Source organism: Pelobates fuscus, chromosome 5 (genome assembly GCF_036172605.1).
Source record: "Pelobates fuscus isolate aPelFus1 chromosome 5, aPelFus1.pri, whole genome shotgun sequence".
Lineage (NCBI taxonomy): Eukaryota > Metazoa > Chordata > Amphibia > Anura > Pelobatidae > Pelobates > Pelobates fuscus.
In genome coordinates this window covers 137,129,464-137,155,516 of record NC_086321.1, presented here as the reverse complement: position 1 = coordinate 137,155,516, position 26,053 = coordinate 137,129,464, and the positions used below count along the sequence as shown (strand labels likewise).

General features: G+C 36.0%; 1 protein-coding gene across 1 annotated transcript in view; it reads left to right on the top strand.

Annotated features, from left to right (window-relative positions):
* The window catches only part of TMEM132D (transmembrane protein 132D), a 1,105,315-nt gene that overhangs the window by 717,857 nt on the left and 361,405 nt on the right, over positions 1–26,053 (top strand). The window contains exon 4 of the mRNA XM_063454342.1: positions 23,847–24,030. Within this exon, the coding sequence (XP_063310412.1) occupies positions 23,847–24,030 (184 nt within the window). The remainder of the gene's footprint in view (positions 1–23,846; positions 24,031–26,053) is intronic.

Here is a 26,053-nt window from a genome sequence, read left to right as displayed (position 1 = left end):
GAAGAGTGTGAATAATCTAAACCAGGCGCATTATAGCTTGCTAGAGCTCAAAGTGTGGCATTTGACAGCTATGATATAATGTAAAACATTTCTAAATAGGCATACATTTTAAGGGCATTGTAAAACACTGTAGTAAGTACTGTATATGACAACATATAAAAATATTACAAGCTTGTGCGGGATGCCCAGTATTATAAGATAATGTAAGGGGTGGAACATATTTCCAGTGTATTGAAAACCTTCCCATTTATTAGAGCTTGATAGAATATACACAGTGTAAACTAAGAGCTGCACAGTAAAGTAATCTAACAATCTAACCTTGGCTCCAGTTGACAGTACTCATATAATAAGGAATAAAACTTGTAAAAACATCCTAACCCTGAGCTCACTAAAGCAAATTAATATGGTAGAGTAAGATTAAATTATAAAGGCAGGTAATAATAATAATTAGCTAGTATGCCCACCACTATAAATTAGTGGTTGGAGTGGAGCACTGTATTGAGATCCCAAAAATTATAAATAAATAAATACAATTTCTATTCTCTCAACAAAAACAAAAAAAAAAATCAATAATAAATATGCAGAAACCCTCTACCGATCATGCAGACAGGGGACATACTCTGAATACACAGCAGACACAAGAATAGTCAGGAACATGATACTCCAGCAGTGCATTCTACCACACACCCACATGGACCTCCAAGTCACTCTAGGACTCTCCAGAGCAAATCCAACTGTCTTACAGGCATCAGGTAAGCCACTATGCATCTCAGGCCCCACTCTTAGGATTAGGCCGCATCAGCTTCTGGCACTCTGGCACTCTACACACCACAGACGGAATTCCCTGTTACACACTCCTCCTTGCTGGCCATGCAACTAGTTCAGCCAGTTCCCATACGACTGGCCACCTGTCCATTGAATGTCCTAGCCATCAGATGTGGGGCTTACAATGTAGAACGAGTGACACTTCAGGCTCTCCCCAAACCCAGATGGCAAAGATGACTTGGGCCACAACATGAAATACAGATGGCACATCAATGCCAGTATTGTGTCTATAATAAAGAGGCCACATATCAAACAATAGGTTGAGGCTGATGCCTATAGCCCCCACAACTGTGGAGCAAAGGAGGCTCTGTTGTACCACTTAAAGAAATGTGAATGTCTACATAGTAAACTGGCATTTTCTGGTTGGAGAGCCACAGTAACAGGGTGTGCCAGGATAATACCTGCAGGCCAGAGGAGAGGAAGCAGAGACTAAGCCATCTCTATAAAGACCCCATTTGCAATGTGGTCAGTCTCCACTCAGATGCCTCCAATGTGTCTTGTAATGTCAAGCCTCATGGAAGGTGCTGATGGGCTCATATGGATGTGAGGCTAAAGGCCCACACGTCCAGTAGGCCTCAATAAGGCAAAAAATAGGTTTACATCCCAAGGCAAAAATAGGCACACTAGGCAAATTCAGATACATTCATTTGTTAATTCCACTACTTTGAAGATGTTGATGGAGCTTTAAAAACGGTGATATTTGGTGAATTCAGCCAGGTGAGAGCTTTGAGAAAAGCTGTTTGGTTGCAATGGCCGCCAGTCCCCATCACCCCTGTGTGTTTTATTTTGTATGCTCTGCGTACTCATTTTTACATTTATTAAATATGATTAACAATAATCTAGCAAGAATCCGATCAAGATTGTTGAGCCTTGTACCTTAGAGCAGTTCTGGACAGTATGAACTAATTTATTATGAACTGGAGGCTCAGGTGGTTTCTGCACTGCACAGATGAACATACAAGCAGCCAAGCAATTTAAGAAATTGATGTTTACAGATGCAAAGTTCTGCCAACTTGACAAAAATGTTACATATATTACCATAACTAAGCAATGATTGGGCTATTTATTTAAAGGAACACTATAATATTAGAAAACAAATCTGTATTTCTAAAACTATAGTACCCCACAGCCACTATAGTGTCTGAGAGATAACCACTAGAGACAATTTTAAGCCTGCAATATAAACACTGCAGTTTCTCTAAAGTTGCAATGTTTTACATTGCAGGGCACTGACAGGGATGGCAGGGACCCTGCACCCAGACTACTTCAGTGGATTAAGTGGTCTCGGTACCTCGTGTGTCCCTTTAAGCTTTACAACTTCACCATGCTAAGTTAAACAAGAAGAGTTACATATTGGTAAAAGTACCTATTTTATTTTACAAGTGAACACATTCTGATTAGTGTTGGAGTCTGGAATAAAGTTAGAGGTGATGTTGGAAAATTTACATTGAATAATTTCTAAACACCCTGGTCAAACCCAGATATTGAAGGCTACTGGAAAATATTACAGTGTACATGGCTCCCAGCCTATTCTAAAACCTACACAGTGTTTTCTTGATGCTGTCACAGTGCCCCACCAGATAATAATAAAATAAAAATGCATGTATTATCCCTGTGTTTAAATTCTCATTATAGCTAGAGTGGCACATTGAATGCGTTATTCGGGTACAACAGAAAATGTTTGCATTAACATGTTTTTATTACAATTTAAATATTTAAAACAAAAATAACAATATGCAAAATGTTATTAATACATGGTTAACAGTGTAAACACATACTTTAACCCCTTAAGGACACATGACATGTGTGACATGTCATGATTCCCTTTTATTCCAGAAGTTTGGTCCTTAAGGGGTTAAAGAAATTACTGTGGTTGGAAAGAAAAAAATGTTCTATTTAGCTCTGCCCTTCCCTTTTTGATCTGAAAAATAGACTGACTCACTCACTTGTTAAGCTTTTATGAGCAAATTGCATGTAAGTGCTCTATTTGAGTTTAGACCTCAGATATACTAAATCAACTCTGAAGACATACAAAAATCACAATATTACCAAATAAATAAATGTAAAAATTAACGTGGATAATTACCCAGAATGTACATTTCAAAATTGAAATGCTTATGTGGGCTTGTTGGCTTCTGTAACCATTAGTAATCTTGGATATACCGAATATATCATGTTTTTAACATTTTTAGATTAAAATGTTATTGCATTCCTTACACTTTTTTTTATCTACAACTACAAAATATAAGTTCTACCTGAAACATCAAAATCATAGCAAATATATGCTGTGCCACATTTTCCCCTTCATTATATTGTAGTCTTAGTAAACAAGAGCCAGGCTCGCAGAGCAAGAAAATAAATGATGTATAAATCATCAACTTGAATATAAATAAGATCATGTTTTGTTTTTTTCTCTCATACACTCAAATGAAAAACATATTACAGCAGTGAAAATATAACTTGCCACAAACATGCACAATTCATTATATGGGTTTACTACATAAACCATTACTTATATATTACCACTTCCTTGCAAACGTATGTTTTTGGTTCCAAGAAAATTGCGATCCATCCACATTTTGGGGAATCAGTGATTCATCTGAAGTCCCAAACTCTGAAACACTTTTTGAACAGTTTTAAAACAAACAAAACAGACAATGCACAAACTGCTATGTGTGTTTCGGGATTCAGAGATTTCTCTGTGGCACCAAAAAAAAAAGTGATTAATGGAAAAAAAGATTATTGCTGATTGGGAGACAACTACCAAATGTGGATTTTATTCATATATCAAATGAGATGAGACCATAGAGGGAAAAGGAGATGTAAAAAAATGCATCTATATTTAGATATTAGATATTTGATAAGTGTATCATATAGTAATATAGATTTTTTTTATCAAGAATATAGAAGTAAGAAGTTTGCACATTTGATTGGACACTAAATAACTCTGTTAAACCTAAAATGAGTGTCTAAACTTGCATACATTGTAATATTGAACTCTAGGACTGATTCCTGGAAGTTGTCTACCTGGATTTATCCAAAAAGAAGAGAACATTTATGGATTGGTACAGCCTTAAGACTTGTGCATGAGTGAAATTTTGATTTGTCTAAATCAATTTGCCAAAATCTTTTTTAAAAATGTGTCCATTCAGTTTGTCCAGATATAATTCAAAAAATGTAGGCTTTTTTTTTATTCAGTCAAATCAAATTATTAATTCCAAGGTTTATTTTTTTCTGCTTTTTTAAAAAGTTTAAACAAATATGCAGCACCTTAACCACTCGTCTGAAAGTATTTCCTTCTTGACTAGTCATTGTAAGGAATAATTTAAACCATCAATGTTTAATATGCTGGTTTGACCTATTTCATGCTTGTGGTCCCCCTGGCTCCACTCTCTGCCTCCACTGCTTCACTAAGACCGGTAAATGCTCTGGCTCAGTGATCAAGTACTTAGGAGATTTCTGCTAGCTTTACTAAGCTAATGCAACAGAAACAGGGAACATGAGAACTATGAGAACAGACAAAAGATTAGAGAAACTCAGCTGCTTGTCCTTTGGTAAATCCCCACTCAGGTTGCAAAAGAGTTTTTGCTAGACATGTGCAATTCATTTCATTCCAAATGTACATTTGGACGAATTTCGTGCAATTTGGACATTCGGATGCTTACGAATGTCCGAATTTTGAATTTCCGGATTGCCGAAGTGCCGAACCGAATGCCATTAGTCCGAATTGTCGAAGCAAGCAAATTTTTTTACTTACCAGAATTTCCAAACCGAACTGAATTTTTTGCCTATGCACATCCTTAGTTTTTGCTCACTTGTGCAGTTACCGAGAGAACATATTCCAAGGCATATCAGACTGACTTCACCACTAAGAGCAGTCCAGAACTGAAATGCCAGCAAGTAGACATGTGCAATTTGTTTCGTTCCGAATGTACATTCGGACAAATTTCATGAAATTCGGACATTTGGATGCTCATGAATGAAAATTTCTGAAAAGTGTCAAAACAAGACTTTGGGATTAGGGGTTAGGAATTAGGGTTAGGGGTTAGGGGCAAAACAAGTGGTTAGGGATAGGGGTTAGAGTTAGGGTCCAAATTACCAAAGTTCTGAATTGCCAAAGTGCCGAATTGCCAAAGTGCCTACCGAACAGAATGCCATTGGTTCGAATTGCCGAAGCAGACAACAAATTTTACTTGACAAAGAAGAATATATATATATATAACACACGTGCTCCCCAGTGGTAAGAAATATAAAATTAAATTACCAAAATGTAGAAATGTAAGAAGAACCTTCTACTCTTCTTAATATATATGCAAAAAATACAATCTACAAATCAAAATAAACATAAAAGAACATAGTGTAGTTCATTTTAACACCATATAATGCGCTAATTAGCGCTTTATATGGTGTTAAAACAAACTACACTATGTTCTTTTATGTTTATTTTGATTTGTAGATTGTATTTTTTGCAAAAAATTTTACTTACCCGAAATTCCGAACTGAACCAAATTTTTTTCCCAAACACATCCCTACCAGCAAGTTCTCTCTGCACAAGAGATACAGCAACCTGGTTAATCATTTCGGCCTTCTTTGAGCCTCATCAGTGAAGTGTAGTTGATACCCTTCTAGACACAGTGAACACGGGGTCCATGTCTGGATTATGTCTGGATTATCCTTTGCGTTGCATCAAAAGAGAGAATATGAGAACTTTGAGAAAGGACAAAAGCTTAGAGAAACTCAGTAACTTGCCCTTCAGTGAATCCCTGCTCAGATCTCAAAATTGTTTTGCTCGATTGTGCAATTACAGTGAGAATCTATTTCAAGGTATGTCAGACTTACCCCATCCATAAGGGCAGTCCAGCATCAAAATGCCAGCAAGTTCTCTCTGCATGAGAGATAAAACAATCTTAGACAATTGTTTCGGCATTCTTTCCTGAGCTAACTAGGTTATGCCAAGCTAGAATTAGATCTAAGAACTCCTAGCTCTCCACAGTGGAGGCAGGGAAGCACCCCATGGCAGATACCATGTAAGAACAAGAAATCAAACCATTGTAAAATGGTTTCAATCCTATTCAGGGGACACAGGGGTGCATACTACTGGTAGCAAAACCAACGCTACTAGTGGTTGGTTATCGTGCTCAAACTGTTTCAGTTCATTTAACTTATCTGATGTTTGCTGGCACCAATCACCTCCTCTTCTGTAGCTAAGTATTGTGGTACAGGACTTAATAAGCTCAGTGGCTGAGAGAGAAAACTCATTAAGTGACAGCAACGCTGTCTCAGATATTGAGCTGGCCCTGGCTTCTTGCATCGCCTCTTGTCTAGATCAATAGCATGTACACTAAACCAAACACCATAAACTAGGGCTGCCCAACAGGTAGATCCCCAGATGTTGTAGAACTACAACTCCTTTGATGCTTTGCATGCCTTTAGAATACATTCTAAAGGCATGCAAAGCATCATGGGATTTGTAGTTCTACAACATCTGCAGATCTACCTGTTGGGCAGCACTGCCATAAACACTACTGCCCTCTGTAGTGGGTATGGTGCCAGGACACTCCTTGACACACCCACAATGTAAGTAGTAGAGTAGTCATATTTATACTGTTTTCTAATAGTTTGACAAGCTTATGTGACGTCCAGTGGGGACTGGTCAACTCCTTTATGAGAGCTGGAAGCCTAATTACCTAGGACATAGCTCATTAACAGACAGTCATCATCTTCTAGTCCCCATCCAACCATTAACAACAACTACTTACATTTGTTAAGGGGTAATGGGACCCCTGGTACCATAACAACAATAGCACACTGTAGTGATTGTGGTGACAGGAGTTTAACAAAAATTACAGTACAATACACCAACAAAACAATACACCAACAAATACAAATAAACTTTATTGCGCAAACCTTATTAAACAGCAGCAGGGTTGGTCTCTGTCTATTGTAGTCCAATAGTTAGTTAGGTCACTGGTCATCCTTATTTTAATTATTTAATTATTTTCTCCAATTTCCATCAGTTTACATCCTCCTCTTATTGTTTTTACATGGGTCAGTGAGTGTGTGATATTGTGGACTTTGGTCTGTGTATCTCACCTTACAATGCACACTAGACTTGGAGATTTCTTTTGGGCCAAATTACATTTATTTTTGGGCTGAATCTTTAAATAGTTTTTCAATAAGTAGAACAACATATAAGAAACAATTGTAACATTGTATTATACTATCAGGCCTGGATTTAAAGCATTCAGGTCATTATTTCATTTATCCAGTGGTATTTGGCTGAAATCTGGACTTAATTCAGACTCATTTGGTGATTTGCCTGATTTGCAAAATGCTGACAGTTTGAAATGGTGTGAACAATGCTTTTTGCAGTCTGAATGGCCCCATACTCAGCCGAATGGTATTGCCTCATTCGGCACATAGTCAGCCAGACTTTAATGAATAACCCTGTAGGTTATCAACAGGTCATTTGGACTTTAGTAAATAACCCTTTAGGTTTCCAAAATAGTTACATGTGCTACCTCCTCTACAACTATTTCCAGTTGTGTACAGAGTGATGGAACCCGACACAGAGACAGGTGAGACAGGAATAGTTGGACCTCTTATCATCTGATAAATTAATAAAGAAAAAGGGGGGTGGGGTGGAGGAGTTCCTCTGCCTAAATGCTACCAAGAGTGCAAATTACACCCACTTTGATTCTCTGATTTAGAGTTGCTATACTGATTTGTGATTTATTTTTAATTTTATTTCTTTAAACTGACAGATTATTTGATTTGCAATGTGCTTTTGTGCCACTGCTTGTGATTTAGAAATAGCAAGCTTCCTCTCTCAGTAATATACACAGTGTGTGGCTGCACCAGTGAACACTGCCTTCAATGAATGTGGCAGTAGTAGTGTTGCAGGCAAGGTAAAGCATCATTGAAGATGAAGAAGCAGTTTTCAAAGCCATTTTTTTCTTTAACTGTCTGCTGTGCAAGTATCGGAGCACTGTACATTGCAGTACACTGTGTGCTTGGTGCAGCTACAGTAGTAGTAAATCCAACAAGCAACATCCCATTTTTCAATGCAAACACAAGGCAGGGTAAAACCACTAAAATAACAGGAATTAAAAAAAAAAGGATGAGCAACAGCAGCAGCAAGCAGCAGTTCCTTCTCCACTATTGCCACCCTTAGTCAGAGCTTGTTGAGGATAGTGCTAGTCAGTTGTTGACAGGGGCAGGTTGGATCAGAGACAGATTTACAACATCAGGTGCTTGTAGGTAATAAATTATGAGTACCCCCTGCTAGCCCCCTCCCCCCAATTCCCCCCCAATATACCCAGCATAAAGAATTTGCTAAATAAAAAAAAAACATATACCGTATTTTTACCTGGCAACAATATATATATATATATATATATATATATATATATATATATATATGTATATGTATATGTATATGTATATGTATATGTATATGTATATGTATATGTATATGTATATGTATATGTGTGTGTGTGTGTGTGTGTGTGTGTATATATATATATAAAGTATAGTGGCACTCACCCTTTCATGTTGATAAAGACAAAATGCCTTGGTGCAATCCCACGCTGAGTATGGATAACAAATGAAAAAGAGATGCACTCTAAGGTCTTTAGAAGAAATCACTGGTCTTTAATATCCAACAAAGTTACATAAATACGATCAACATTTCGACCTATTCAGGTCTTCCTCAAGATCCAAAGGCAGGATATATCCGAGATTTACTCAGGTGTGAGTGCCTAAATTATTATTTTATATATATATATATATATATATATATATATATATATATATATATATATATATATATATATATATTTATATGTGTATATATATATATATATATATATATATGCACAAAGGTGCATCTCCTAAGGCACCGAAACGCGCGTTGGGTGTTCTTCTCATATTATATGAGCACTGGGCACTGGTCACTTTAGCACCGTGATTGACACTTAAACTATGGAATTTTAGTTTTTTTGATTTTCACTTACTTTTCTTTTACTCCTATACCTGTCTAGCTAGTTTACCAGGGAGAGAGGCTTTATAATTTAAACTATCAGCCTGTTATAGACTGACTTTCTCATTCTATACTATTTTCCATCTCTCCCTGTGGCTCCTTTTGAGGGGCAATTTCCTGTTTGATATTTATGGCACCTCAGAAGGTGATTGCTTTGAGATGTACCTAATTTAAGACATACTCTTAACCCATACAGATGGAGCTTTCATTTTTTGTACATCTATACAGTCTATATTATTAGGGTGACAAGATACAGGAATCTTTTAGACACTGAACAGAGGGAACTTAGTATTAGGGTATTTCTATTATAATGGACCCACTCCTATTTAGTATTTTCTTAATAAAGCTGTAATTTAGGATTGGTTAATAGACTTCATACTTGAATTTTGGACTATATTCCTAACATATTTATCCCTGTGGGTGGCGTAGGAGTATCAGTATTCCTTGTATATACTTTTGTTTTATTAATATCAGTTATTATTATTATTTTTGTCTCTACCAGTTTTTACCATATACATTATAGCCAGTTTATTATCCACACTACATTGCTATACATATTTCCAGGTGATGTAGCCGGTCTCAGGAATGTTTACATCTGAAGACCTGCTACATCTTTTCTCTCTGTTTGTATTTTGTTTAACCCCTTAAGGACCGCTGACGGTTCAGGACCGTCAGCGGTAAAACGTGCGTTTGGACCGCTGACGGTCCTGAACCGTCATAACGGTTTTGGGCAACTTACCTGATCGCCGTCGGTCCCACGGCGGCGATCAGCTCTCCTCCCGGTCCAGGGGGACTGCCTGTCTGCCCGGGCAGTCCCCCCTCGGCAGATCAGGACCCCACGGCCATGTGATCACTCGATCACATGACCGCAATAGGGGTCTTTGTATCTGCCTGCAGGGGGACTGTCTGTGCTGACAGGCAGTCTCCCTGCAAGTAAAAAATCATAAAATAAAGTGTAAAAAAAAAGAAATCAGTGTAAAAAAAAAATAATATGTGTATATATATATATGATATATATACATGTATTATATCTATATATACCTATATATAATATATATAATGTCACACTAAGTGTATTTTTATATTTATATATATGTATATTAATATAAAAATACACTTATATTTAAATTACACACGAATATATACAATATATATATAATAACTATATATATGGTATATATATATTATTATAAAATACAAATAATATGTTAATAAAAATAAATAACAAAAAATAAAAATAATTTTTAATAATTAAAAAAAAATTATATATATATATTCAATTTTATTCTAACAGTATTTTGATATTGATATATATATATTTATATCAAAATACACTTAGAATGTAATGATATATATATCTATGTATAAATAAATAAATAAAAATAATACGAAATATACATATGTCCACATACAAAATTACATTAATAATTTCATAAATATACACGTAGACGTCAAATATATAAATATGTATATATATTAAAATTCTACGTGCATATTTATGTAATATTTTTACCTAATTAAGTAATTTTAATGATTGCAATTTGAGGGACCTGCCTGCCAACCCAGGCCAAAAGTCCAGATAATCTAATTTGCTAGCACTGTGCTTAACCCTGTAACTTTCTATGACACCCTAAATCCTGTACATGGGGGTACTGTTTTACTCGGGAGACTTCGCTGAACACAAATATTAGTGTTTCAAAACAGTAAAACATATCACAGCGATGATATTGTCAGTGAAAGTGAAGTTTTTTGCATTTTTCACACACAAACAGCTCTTTCACTGAGGATATTATTGCTGTGATATATTTTACTGTTCTGATACACTAATATTTGTGTTCAGCGAAGTCTCCTGAGTATAACAGTACCCCACATGTAGAGGTTTTATAGTGTTTGTAAAAGTTACAGGGTCAAATATAAGGCTTGATTTTACTTTTTTTTTTTTTATTGAAATTTGTCAGATTGGTTAGGTTGCCTTTGAGAGCGTATGGTAGCCAAGGAATGAGAATTAGCCCCATGATGGCATACCATTTGCAAAAGAAGACAACCCAAGGTATTGCAAATGGGGTATGTTCAGCCTTTTTTAGTAGCCACTTAGTCACAAACACCGGCCAAAGTTAGCGTTTTTTGCATTTTTAACACACAAGCAAATATAAATGCTAACTTTGGCCAGTGTTTGTGACTAGGTGGCTACTAAAAAAGACTGGACATACCCCATTTTAAATACCCTGGGTTGTCTACTTTAAAAAATATGTACATGTTAGGTGTGTTTCTGGGATTTATGACAGATAACGGTGTAACAATGTCACTATTGATACATTTAAAATATATATATATTGAAACAGCAATTTCCTACTTGTATTTATAGGCCTATAACTTGCAAAAAAAAGCAATAAAGCATGTAAACACTGGGTGTTTTTAAACTCGGGACAAAATTTTGAATCGATTTAGCAGTTTTTTTCATTAGCTTTTGTAGATAAGTAAAAGATTTTTCAAGTAAAAGTCCAAAAACATGTATTTTTTTTTTTTTTTTTCACCATATTTTATTATTTTTTTTAAATACAATATATGACATAATATAAATACTGGTATGTAAAGAAAGCCCTTCTTGTCGTGAAAAAAACAATATATAACTTGTATGGGAACCGTAAATGAGAGAGCGGAAAATTACAGCTAAACACAAACACCACAAAAGTGTTAAAACTGCTCTGGTCCTTAACGTACAAACATCGCAAAAACAGGCCGGTCCTGAAGGGGTTAATCTGGGGTTAAGCCCCTTTTTGAGATTTCTGGAGTCTCTCCGCGGTACATAGGTCACTGGGGTGTACACATGTGCTTTCCAAAATCCTTTTTGGGATAGAGTATACGGGTATATACCCAGAGTCTTAACATCCTCTCTGTTTTCTCTCTCGATATACATATATAGCAAGAAACAAAAAAACAAAAAGGTTATGGTGGGGAAAAAAATTGTCTCTGGATAGTTAATACAATGTTAGACAAAAAACTGCTCACCAGTCAAGCCATAAGACTTGCTTTCTGTGGGCAGATTTTTGTTTAACATTGTATTGACTATATATATATATATATATATATATATATATATATATATATATATATATATATATATATATATATATATATATATATATATATATATATATATATATATATATATATATATATATATATTTATTTTATTTTTTTTATTTATTTTTTTTACATGCATAAAAACAAGTAAAAACTGCAATCCAGTGACTTAGTATTACAAAATATAAAACGTAGCTTTTATTTACATGAACCAATATAATATTGACGTATCAGATCCCAACAGAGTGTCCTGGTGAAAGCTGAAATGTCGACATTTTGTTGGCTCATGTAAACAAAAGCAAAAGGTTATATATTTTGTAATATTAAGTCCCTGGAGCGTGGTTTTTCCTTGATTTTTGTAAAAAAAAAAAAAATTGGCAAACCTGCACAAGGCTTTATTGGTTATAACCAGGAGCGCATGTTTTATGTATAAAAGATCTTTTCAGATTATATGTAGTTTGAATAAATAAACTACATTGATGGAAAAACCATGAGTGCAGTCAAACTCTTGCTTTATATGGATAGTATAAGCTCAAGGCACTGGGATCCAGCAGTTCAAAGAAAATGATAGCCTGAGTGCAAGGATTCCTGTCTTTTCGTGTATATATATATATATATATCGCTCAGCGCTATATATATATAGATATATATTATATATATCGCTCAGCGCTATCTCTGCTTTTCCTACAATGCATTTCTGCTTGAGAGGTTACTAGTTGGCAAATGGGATTTGCTCCCTTCCACTTCCTGTTCAACTCCCCACACAGTCAATGGAAGAGATGTGACACGACTTTGTTTTACACTCTCTATAATTGTTCCTGCAGCTCTGCTATCAAATACATATAAGAGGCTTATTGGACAACACAAGACCCAGGATCCATGTACTTATCTCTCCTCATCAGCTCACTTTGGCTCCAAAAATACAAATGTGCTGAAAATAGGCGACCCCTACAGTGGAGACATATGTAGGTATTTTCCTAAATGGAAAACCAGCCCTGGGCCTAACAGGGACAGTTAGACCTCTGATCATCCCAGGGAAGTGTCCACCAAAATGTTGAACATTTTGTAGGATTTATTACAGGGCCATGTCTAAACAGCAAGCTAATACAAGTACCCACCTGATTGCCCATATTTAGGAATGTAACAAAAACATTGAGCCATGGTAATGCCAGTTTGGGACAGGTCATCCCCTTGGTCACTCACCTAATTTACCTTTGAGCTCTTACAGTCACACACTTTTATTCACTAAAGTGAGAATTCAAAGTGAATTTCAAATTTAAGGTCATAGAAGCCAAATTGGAAAAGTGAGCTATGCTATGCTTTCATTTGGCTACTTTGACTTTCAATTTTAAATTCACTTTGAAGTTTACTTTGACTTTTCACTCTAGTGGATAACCCTGAGAGTCAGATTCTAAGAAAACTAATAAAATAAATAAAAATAAATAAATAAATACATAAAAAGAACTAGTTAGTTTCACTAGATGCTGTACTAGGAAAACCATACTAAATTTAACCGCTTTACTGAATCAATCTTGCAGCAACATTTCACATCACAACTAATCACAAAGAAAAAGAAAATCACTGACACAGTCAATTACTTCATTGCTTCTACAGATAAAAAAAACTAAAATGAAATTAACTTTCTCTGACTGATTGTTTGCCCTGCAGAAATTAAACTGCTGTACAACTAAAATTCTATACGCACATTAGTATTTTGGTTTTTGAAGTATATGACAATTAAATTAAAAGAAAACTATTCTAATCAATAGTGTTACTAGTACTTAAAATCAACTGTTACAATGCAATAAACAGTCACACAGTGTCAATGCACTAAGTTAAGGAAATTATTAAATTAAATTGCACTAGTACTATCACAGTTAGAATCTTAAAAAAATTATCAGAATCAATAAATGCAATAACATTTAACTATTCTTCCACTGTAGCAAAACCATCACTGCAGCACTAGAAGTTAAAGATAAATTAACTCAATCCATTAAAAAAGAGGATGTAAGAGTTTGAATAGTACGTCTCTATTAAGGAAAAAAAAAAGAAAAAAACCTTACCTGTGCACTATCCCAAATCGCTATGCACTATCCCAAATCGCTACGTTTTTTTAGGACCACTCTGATGCCATTAAAGAGCAAGCTGATAAACCTCTTACCTTGGGGCATTTGTATAAACCTCTACAGAGCCTAATGTTGTGTGTTTTTACTTGCTTTTACACAAAAACAGTAAAAATAGATATCTACAAATTAAATGCCATACATTGCTATCTACCTATAAATGATCAATAATCAAGAATAGAGGAACAAAACCTAAATAATAAGTTTAAAGTAAAAAATTCAGTAATAACAGTAACATAACATTGGATTTTGAAAAAAAACACATCAAGTGTAAGACATAAAGTGTCCTATATCTGTTGCGTTGAAAAAGGGCTAAGTGGATAACCAGGGCATAAATAAAAAGTTCTTCCCACGGCTAACCTTTTAGGCAGTGATTTTAATTCCCCAGCCATGTTGCAAGAAGACTTCTTGTGTATCCATGCTGCCAGGTATAGTGTAATATAACTTGCAAGTGAGTATATAGAGATGCCCCCCTCTTTTGAAAAGAGTTCACTGGGAAGGCTAGACGGTTACAAAAAGAACCGTCTAGGTCGACATATGGGTAACCTATTGGGCAATAATTTAAATTAACCGACAATGTTACAAGAATAATTCTTGTATGTTCATGCAGCGTAATATAACTTACATGTTGGTGTAATAAGGGATCAATGATCTGTCCTTTGGTAGATACTCATTTCCACAACTTAACCCTGAAATATAACCCCAAAATGGGGCTAACCTACTTAACCCCTTAACGCCGTTACGGCGTTCTATACCGTCGCGGCTTTAAAGCCATTGCGGCGTCATAGAACGCCGTAACGGCTTGCAGCCCCTGGAGGTCGGGCGTACTCACCTCCGCCGCGATCCTCTTCTGGGGGGCTGCCTGAGAGCCCAGGCATTTCCCCTCCGGCAAATGAGGCCCCCGGGGGCCATTTGATCGCTCTCAAAGAGCGATCACATGGCCCAATATAGCTGGCTATGGATCTGCCAGCAGGGGGGTGTCTAAAATATTAGACAGTCCCCCTGCTGGTAGGTAGTGTAAAAAAAAAATTATTAACATGTTATAAAATAAATTAAATGCCTTTTTATATATATAATATATGTATATATATTATATATATATATATATATATAATATACATATTATATATGTAACGTCATACGTAATGTATTTTAATATTAATATTAGTATATATAATAATATTAAAATACACTTAGAATGACGTTACATATATAATATGTATGTATATTATATATATATAATAGATCTACATATATATATTATATATATATACGTATAATTACAATAATAAATAAATAAAATAATTAAATAAATAAATAAAATATTGAAACAAAATTTAAAATAAATTATATATTCATATGTAATTTCATTCTAACTGTATTTTGTTATTAATATATATATATTGGAAACAGAATACACTTAGAATGACATTCTATATATATCTATCTATATATAAAATACAAATAACCGCAAATATATATATAGAGATAAATACATATAATTACATAAAAGATTACATTAGTATACACGTAGAATTTAAATACCTATAAATGCATATATATTAAAATTCTACGTGTATATTTAAGTAATTTTTTAACGTAATTATGTCATTTGGTTAATTAAAATTTGATTGACATGCCTGACAACACAGGGAGAAAGTGCAGAGAATTTAATTCGCAAGCACTATATTTGACCCTGTAACTCTCCAAGACACCATAAAACCTGTATATAGGGGGTACTGTTTTACTCGGGAGACTTCGCTGAACTCAAATATTAGTGTTTCAAACTGGTAAATTGTATTACAATGATGATATTTTAAGTAAAAGTGACGTTTTTTGCATTTTTTTACAAACAAACAAACGGCACTTTTATGGACTATATTATTGTTGTAATATGTTTTACTGTTTTAAAACACTAATATTTGTGTTTAGTGAAATCTCCCGAGAATAACAGTACCCCCCATGTACAGGTTTTATGGTGTTTTGGAAAGTTAGAGAGTCACATATAAGGCTTGCATTTCATTTTTTTGACATTGAAATTTGCCAGATTAGTTATGTTGCCTTTGAGAGCGTATGGTAGCCCAGGAATAAGAATTACCCCAATGATGGCATACCATTTGCAAAAGTAGACAACCCAAGGTATTGCAAATGGGGTATGTCCAGTCGTTTTTAGTAGCAACTTAGTAGTCACGAACACTGGCCAAATATTAGTTTTTTGCTTTTTTCACACAAAAACCAATACGAATGCTAATTTTGGCCAGTGTTTGTGACTAAGTGGCTACTAAAAAAGACTAAACATACACCACGTTCAATACCTTGGGTTGTCTACTTTTTCAAATGGTATGCCATTATGGGGGTAATTCTCATTCCTGGGCTACCACACCATCTCAAAGGTAACATTACTAATCTGGCAAATTTCAATTTGAAAATGGAACGTTCTATATTTGACCCTGTAACTTTCCAAAACACCATAAAACCTGTTAATGGGGGGTACTGTTGTACTCGTGAGACATCGCTGATTACAAATATGTGCATTTTGTTGCAGTAACACCTAACAGTATTATGACATTTACAGCTAAAATGTGAGGCAGAACTACAAATTAAAAAAAAAATTCTCAGTTTTTTTTATTTTATTCATAATAAATTGTTTCATATATAAATATTTTATATGAAATGAAAGCCCTGTTTCTCCTGAACAAAATGATATATAAATTAGCCAATTTATATCTGCCCAACAAAAAACAAAATGCAACACTGAAAAAAATACTATATAAACTAACCTCCTTCCAGGAAGGCATTCTTATCGCAGGCGGGGATATCAATATCTCACTGGATGGTGACCTTGACTCCACTGCCACATCCCAACTGCACCTAACTCAGACTCGGAAACAAATCTCCACAACACTTTTCGAAGCACAACTATTCGATAGTTGGAGAACCATCCACCCTACACGTAAGGATTATTCATTTTACTCCCCTCCATCGGGAACTTATTCCCGTATTGACGCCTTCTTCCTCCAACACAGATTCCTCCACTTAGCTAAATCGGCCTCGTACGGGCCGATTACTTGGTCGGACCACGCACCTCTGACGATGGATCTGTTGATCCCTTCCATACCTAACCCGACATCCCAATGGAAACTTAACGATCTAATCCTTAACGACCCTGAGGTAATTTCACAACTCCAACATACAATCACCTCCTATTTTTCGGACAACGCCCACCCCGATAGCTCGCCTGCTTTGATTTGGGAGGCACACAAAGCGGTAGTAAGGGGCGAACTGATTAAAATAGCGTCCCAATTAAAGCGGAAGAGAGAACACACGATCACACAACTGATTCGTGAGTTAAAAATACTTGAAAGCAGACACCACCAAGGGCTCAAAGGCCTAGAGGAATATAAAAACATATTAAAAAAGAGATCTGAACTGACTACACTTTTACATCTCCACGCCAAACGCAAAATCTCTCTGACCAAACATACATACTATACGAAGGGGGGAAAGGCAGGCAAACTCTTGGCTCAAACCCTCCAACAACCAAAACAGTCCACATTCATTTCTGAAATCAAATCGGAAGACGGTTCTACGTCCAGACATATGCCAGACATTATAAATTCTTTCCATAAGTACTACACTAATTTATACAACCTTAATACATCAACTCCTGCCTCGGAGGATATCCAACATTTCTTAAGTACTAGGATCAAACAAACCCTCCCTTCAAGCGATATTGCTTACCTAGAGGAACCCATCACAATAGAGGAATTCACTAACACTGTCAAAACACTTCGATTGGGTAAAAGCCCTGGTCCAGATGGTTACACTGGGAAATATTATAAAATACTTTCCCCAACATTAGCCCAACATTTCATAGAGGCATTCAATGTACGAAATTTAGCAACCACACTGCCCACCTCAGCTTTGCAGGCTAATATATCTCTAATTCCTAAATCAGGAAAAGACCCCTCACTCTGTGGAAACTACAGGCCGATTTCTTTAATTAACATCGACTTAAAAATTTTAACCAAAATACTAGCCACCAGACTAAAACCCTTTCTTCCTCTACTCATACACCAGGACCAGGCGGGATTCATCCCCACTAGAGAAGCTAAACACAACACAACGAAAATTATAAACATCATTCACTGGGCTCAAAAACACAAGGTTCGCAGTGCCTTGCTGGCCATAGATGCGGAAAAGGCCTTTGATAGGGTCAGCTGGGCGCTGCTTACACATACAATGCAGCACTTAGGCTTTGGCCCTCGTTGGTTGACTTGGTTATCTACCATCTACTCATTTCCGACAGCAAGAATTCGCATTAATGGCCAACTATCTCGCCCAGTCACAATTACAAATGGCACAAGGCAGGGATGCCCGCTTTCCCCTCTCTTGTTCGTCCTCGTCTTAGAGCCCTTCTTACAAGGGATCAGAGATAATTATCTCATTCAAGGAATTCAAATTGCAAACCACGAATACAAGGTTACGGCGTTTGCGGACGACCTCCTATTCACCATTTCTAACCCGCTTACCACATTACCACACATCCTCACAGAAATGAAGATTTATGGTACGATTTCCAACTTCCAGGCCAACCTATCGAAATGTGAATTAATGCCAATCTGCTCCCACTCCTCACACAATAAAACACTGAGGGAAAACTTTCATTTCTCTTGGGCTCCTCATTCAATTAAATACTTAGGAGTTCACATTCCATCAAACCTAAACAACCTCTTCGATCTAAACTTTCCTCCCCTAGTGAAATCCATTGACTTGGATCTGCAATCCTGGCAGAAACCCTGTTTCGGCTGGTTCTGTAGATCTAATATAATAAAGATGAATATCTTGCCGCGACTATTATACCCGCTTCAAACATTACCCATCATGATACCTAACAAGTTCTTCAAAACAATCAGAACCTTAATTAACAACTTTATATGGACCAACAAACATCCACGTTTAGCCCTCTCGACACTAAACAACACTAGGGATCAGGGAGGAATTAACCTCCCGGATCTTGAAACATATCACAAAGCAACCCACCTGGCCCGAATTTACGAATGGTCGCGACCTAACCCAAACCTCCACTGGGTGCAGATTGAAAATGTATCTTCGCCCATACCTTTACATTTAAGACCATGGCTATTCACAAACCCAGCTCAGCGTCAACTCACAATTGATAACCATCCCACGATTAGACCTACCCTTCAAATATGGCAGAAGCTAACCAAAACATCATCAATTGCCCCTCACCCCTCCCCGCTATATCCTCTCACGCACAATCCAGATTTTCAAAGAGGGCAATCAGGGAGCACGTATGACCTCTACCATTCCGGCGAGGCCTTACAACTAAAAGATATCACCGACACCAACGATAACATAAAATCCTTGACTCATCTAATTCCCAACACCACCCCAACGGGCAACCAACGATTACACTATGCCCAACTGATCCATTTCCTTAAAAGTGCCAATCTCTTTCTTGCAGAGAAAAGACCACTGACAGACTTTGAACAACTTTGTTCAGAACACACAATCACAAAGAAATCACTTTCTATCATGTATAGACTAATAAGGAAATCTAGAGATATATCTTTACCTGCTAGCACAAAACATTGGATGGAGGAACTGCAAATAGACATACCTCACTCTGACTGGAAAAAAATTTTCATGATCGCACACAAATCCACCTCATCCACCGCTGCTCAAGAAAGTAATTATAAACGCATCACCCGTTGGCATTTCACCCCAGCTAAACTTAAAAAAATACATAATCTGACACAACAGACATGCTGGAGATGCAATCACGACCTAGCACATCATGCCCACATTTGGTGGCTTTGTCCACGGATTGCAACATTCTGGAAGAGGATTCAGGTCATAACACAGCTGATACTTGCTGCTACCATTCCGCTTACACCGCAACATTACTTATTCTCCTTAGCCCCTCCAGATATCGGAAAAAACAAAGCCTCACTGTTCAATTACTTAGTAATGGCGGCGTCACAACTCATTCCTATATACTGGAAGCAAGCACAAATCCCTTCTATCAGAGAGTGGATTAGTAAAGTAGACGAGGTCAGACAAATGGAAGAAATAACCTATGCACAAACAAAAAATTTTCAAACCTTTACCAAAATCTGGAAGCCTTGGCTGCACTTCCTGGCAACTAAAGGCATCGAATACTCTAAGCCTAAATCCGCTTGAATCTTTCACCTCCCAATCCTCTCCCCCCCCCTACAACCTCCCCACCACGTAACTCATGTCGTTCAACATTCGAATGCCCACCTTAAACACAACCTCACGTCAATCTACTATCTCAGTTAAAATACACACACATTTAATGCAATGCTCGAATCTAACCTGTGATTTCGTACAAACGGTCTCATTGAATTACTTAATTATTCCCTGCCATAACTAGCAACACTGCAACAACTGCGCCTACCCTCTCCGTCAAGCTATTTCCTATTAATTCTACCTGGTTGAATTTTAAATATTGTTTCATTTGTTGTTGTTTTTTTTTTTTTTTTTTTTTTTTTTTTTTTTTTTTTTTTTCTTTGGTTGACCAACTTGAATATATGTTGAGTAACTACCTTGCCATGACAGTTTATCAGTTGGCTTACTCACTTACTCTGTCTTGAACCTTAATTATTGTGTTATCTACTGTTTTGTATACATTCCATGAAAGTATTTACTGTGAAACTCAATTTTTGTGTATTCTACTGTAATGTATGCAATATTTGGTAATGCATTCTGTGACACATCTTATTGTTCTATATTTCAATTTCAAAAAAAAAATAAAAATCTTAAATTGAAAAAAAAAAAAAATGATATATAATAAGTGTGGGTGCATTTAATATGAAAGAGGTGAATTACGGTTGAACAGACATATAGCGCAAATTCCAGTTTTTGTTTACGTTTTGTTTTGATCAGAACGTGTACTATTGACTCCGTCCTGAAGGGGTTAATAGTGATTTGATTGTCCAGCACTATTGCAGGAATCATTCTTGTGTTTACATTCACTACAGAAGGTAGACAAAAAAAAACAAAAAACACAAGAATGATTCCTGCAATCCTGAACCATTTGACGGCACAGTTCCTACCACCAAGAATGATTTAAAAATTATTTAAAACTATTAGTAGGTATTCACAAGCTATGGGCAGCAGACCTGGCACGCATTACTACAGACATACAAACAGTCACAGATGGAGTCACCACAGCTGAAGCAAAAATCGCTGCCATTCACACAGACTCCTCTGCCACACGAAACTCGCTCACCCAGCTCCAAAGGCAACACGAGGTAAGGTCGCTCAGTATAACTGTGCTGGAAGATAGGCAGCACGGCAACCATATTGAGATCCGCGGCGTCCCAAATGCAATAACTGTGGAAGAACTACATTTTATTCGGCGACTGCTGCAATCCATCCTGTCAAACCCAGTAGCCAAAAATTTATGATCGACGGAGTCTACCGGATATCGGGAGCACCTAACCCACCACCTAACCAGGTCAGAGATGCAATCCTCCTATGCATGTTCTCTCAGGACAAAAAACTAACCATGCTGGCCCTGAAGGGCAAGACCCCACTGACTTTCGAAGGCTCCTATCTATTTTTCCTCCAAGACTTTACAAAAGCTACTCTCTTCTGACACAAATCTCTGAGGCCTCTCACATCACAACTGAGAGCAACAGGGGTGGCATATTGGTGGGGAACCCCCAAGACATTGCAAGTCACGCACAACGGGACTATTCATACTATTACCTTGGGGTCAGACACCCCAGCCTTTCTCGCCATGCTGGGCTTAGGAGAACAAGCTGCAGGTCCATCCTCAGGGTCATACCATTTATACCAAGATCAGGGACATTGCAGACCTCAGACACTTGATTACATCTGCTGCAAACACATAGATGGCAAGTGCAGAAAGCACAATGTCCACAGAAGGCTATAATTTTTATGTATTATCATTTTCTTTCCTTCTATTTATTTTTCTCTTATTCTTTTGTTTATTTATGCATTGCGTATGTTTTATATGACCTTGTCAGGCTGTATGCTGTCCGTGAGGCAGTTATACTGCCCTAGAGAAGGCTACGAAATGTACACACTTGAACATGGCCGAACATGATGTAATGGCAACTTCCTCATCCCTTTGGTCCATCCTGTATATCACCAGTTGTTATATTGCATTGAGTGATGTTGCTTTTGGCAATATTTGGTCAGTCATTGTATTGCCTTTAGCTCTGTGGTAGTATTTATTAATCTGTGAGGTTATATACAATAGCTTTGCTCCATGGCAATTATTCACATCCATATCTCATTTAATCATGATGCTGTATACTTCAGTTTTACTTCTTGTTATGCAATATATAGTATGGTAGCTCTGTGGAAATCTTGTTTACCAGTTTAAGTTTATAGAATTTAACACTTCATAAAATAGTTACTGAAATTTGTTGAAATACATACAAAATAAGAAGCATCACAAAACACTAAGGGTCAGTGGCTACTAGACCTGAAATAAGACTACTGCATGCTCCCAAAACTGAACAATTTACAGTTGGAGATATCCATAACAAGTAGCCCACATGAAGAGTTGGTCAGCACCAGGATAAAGAAATTAGCAATGCTGCATTAACGTTAACACAAATTAACTAGATACTAGCAACAGATTCCCACCCTTACAGGCTAAGACAATATAGAACAATACTGGTCATGAAGGATCCTCACAAGGGTTCAACACCAACTAACTACAGATGCAATCGTCTCAGTGAAAAACAACTCTAGAAGCCAATTGCAGGTTAACATAAAATGTGGCATATAACAAGGTGATGCACTATCCTAGATGCTGTTCTGCAAAGGTCTCAACCCACAACCAATTTTTAAGAGGCAGTAGCATACATTTGATACACATTCACATCATGAAACTCCATTTCTGTTTATTATACATTTTCTTGTTGGTTATGTATTCCATAACTGACTCTAGTTGAGATATGTTCTGCAAGAAGTAAATAATGGAATAGCAACTTTGTTACACAATTATATAATGTCAGACATTCATAATGGCATGGTGTGGCATTTTTATATATTACATATGCTGCTAAAGGTTATAACATGGGAATACTAAGTGTGCTCTATCTATAAAGGTCTGCATAACCCCTCCAAACGAAGCATATAAGTGATAAAAGTCATGGGGAGATGTCATGTCACTTGTAGGTATTGAGACAACACACCTAGTTGGCCAGGAATTTTGTTGTGTTTAATATAGCAGTAAAGCTAATGAAAAAATGAACATAGGACTAATTAAAAATATAAAAATATATTTTAATTTACACATGTGCTAGCATTTTTATTCACAAATTGTGTAAAGATGGTTATTTCTTTTAAACTGAATCTATGCAATGGTTATCATGAGAGATTCACTTTATATGAGATACAACTATTTACTTGGTGAAGAGCAAAAACAGCCCTACAAGGTCACAAAAATGAAATACTCAGTTTCAATTTTCTATATAAATTATCTTCAGAGATCCATAAAAATAATGAGACATTACATTTACTGTACAAATGCCAGGCATTCTTTATAGGCCTACATTGGTTATGTCAACATTGTAAGCACAGTGTGATGTTTGAGAGTGGTATTTGAAGTGTCTACATAATTCACTTACAGTTTATAAACAAGCAAGTGTAAAGTATTACTGTTCTAATTTATTTCTGTCTTTATGCCTTTCTGAATTATAGCTGGAAATGTTCAACTGACATGCCTCTCTTTTTATTCACAGAACGGATGAAGCCTTCTATGAAATTTTCCAGATAGATTTTAGAATTGGCAGTGTAAGTGACCCATCAGGGGTCCAGATAATCACCTGGCAGATCGAATACCTTGGACAAAGCACATCAGACCTTGGTGTATCCAAAATATATGTCACCGAAAGAGATATTATAGGAGTGATACCTCTGTCAATGGTAAGAGAAACTTACTTTTGTTAACATTTAATTGTTAAAAGTAAAATACTATAATGTTATCTATTGACCGCATTCACAGTTATTAATTAGACTTTTGCAAAATTTGTTTGGACTGGTGTGTCAAAATCAAGCTTCTTTTAATCCACACCCAAACATGTCGATTTGACTGTTCAGTCTTATTCAATGAATGTTTGCCACAAGTCCATTAATAATTCTATTATGCATCTATGCTTTTAACATAAGTTGTTTAAAGCTTCTCTATCCTCGAATCTTTGATGCATTACCTGAGTAATTCTTTCATTTCATATACTTAAAATTTACAAAGATATTCATACTGTGGTCAATGATATTCAGTATGTTTATCTTCAGCATCTAGGTTATAAGATGTCATAGTATAGATATGCAATAGTGCCTTTTAAAAGAATAGCACAGATGAGAAACATGGTGTACCTTTTTGCTAAATCAGGCTTTTACTCAGTGTGGTATCACAAAATTAAATATGAACTTTGAAAACATGATCTGACTGTTGAAATAAAAGGCAGATAATTGTTAATGAACATTTGAAAATTGAGTGCAAGTAAAACCAAAATGAACAGAGATAGGATTAATTGATTTTGAAGACTAAATAAAAACACCTGTTAGAGGCATTTCAGAGGGACATGGTATAGTGTTCCGAAACCATAGAAATAGATTGTTCTGAAGCCATTTTGATTTACCTTTTTCCATGTCATTTAATACTATGCAAGGGGCTAATTTTATTTTGAAAAATGTTATTTGTGAAGCCTTAGCAGGGTATAGAACAGCATTCTGTTTGGTGGTATATGTCTTTATCAAATATGCAAATAATGTACTTTTCAGCTTGACATAAACGTATCATCACGACAGTGACAAATATCAAAATGTACCTTGTGTAATCATAAATTAGTAAATATTTGTAGAGAAAAGTATGTTAGATGAGGAAATAGGAAATAAGGAAATACTACATATCCCATTGGTATGCTCATGAAAGGTTAAAATAACCAGATTGTTGTCTGGTTCAAGTCTGTTTCCCATAATGGGGCATGCATTTCATGGATGAATGGATAATTTGATTGATAATTTGTGGATATTACCAATAGATGCATAGCATAGATTAGATGAAAAAAACAAAACAATACTGTGTGCTGTGTCTTTAAGACAATACCTATACAAAATATTTACACATCAACCTTGAGAGTGTATATGAAAATGGTGCGATATAGCATGTGATATACACTAAAATCAATTAAAGTGCAATGTGCCAAAACTCACAATTGTGGGATATTGTGCAAAAATAAAGTGTTACCACAAACTATGCTCCAATCAATATAGTACTTTACTCACCTTAGCAAATATATATATTATGAGGAATGTCCCAATAAGGTATCTAATATATAATATAGAGAAACACAAAAAAAAATGAAAAATATAGAGTAATATTGTTTTTAAAAAAATGTTTCAATAAAAATGAGGAAAATAATTCACAAACATAAAGCAGTGAAGTCTGCTCTAACTATAGAAGCTCCATTAGATGTGCATATGCAGATTTGAGGCTGTAGTAGAGATACATAATCTTTATTGTAACACACTGTTAAAATAGCAGCAGGTAAAACTTCCTCTTAGTTCCTCACGCAATCACTGCCTCTGGTACGTCCGTGTATCACCAGCTTCGAACAAGAACCGAGTGACGAGCATGTTTTTTCTGGGAGGCGGAGCTTACCGTCAGTGTGCGTAAGGAATGCGTGAGGTACTAAGAAGAGGTTTTATCTGCCTGCCTGCTGTTTTGAATTTATTGAATTCATGAACACACATATCAAATGTAAGAATTTTCCGCTTAGTGATTCCTTCATAATCATATTCCCCCAATACATAGCCTTAACTACATATAGTTATATATAACATGTATTAATATATAGTTAGCTACAGTGGCAATCAAAATTATTCAATCCCCAGATTTAAATCAGGATTATTGTGAAAATGTGCAGACTTTCAGCTTGACATCAGT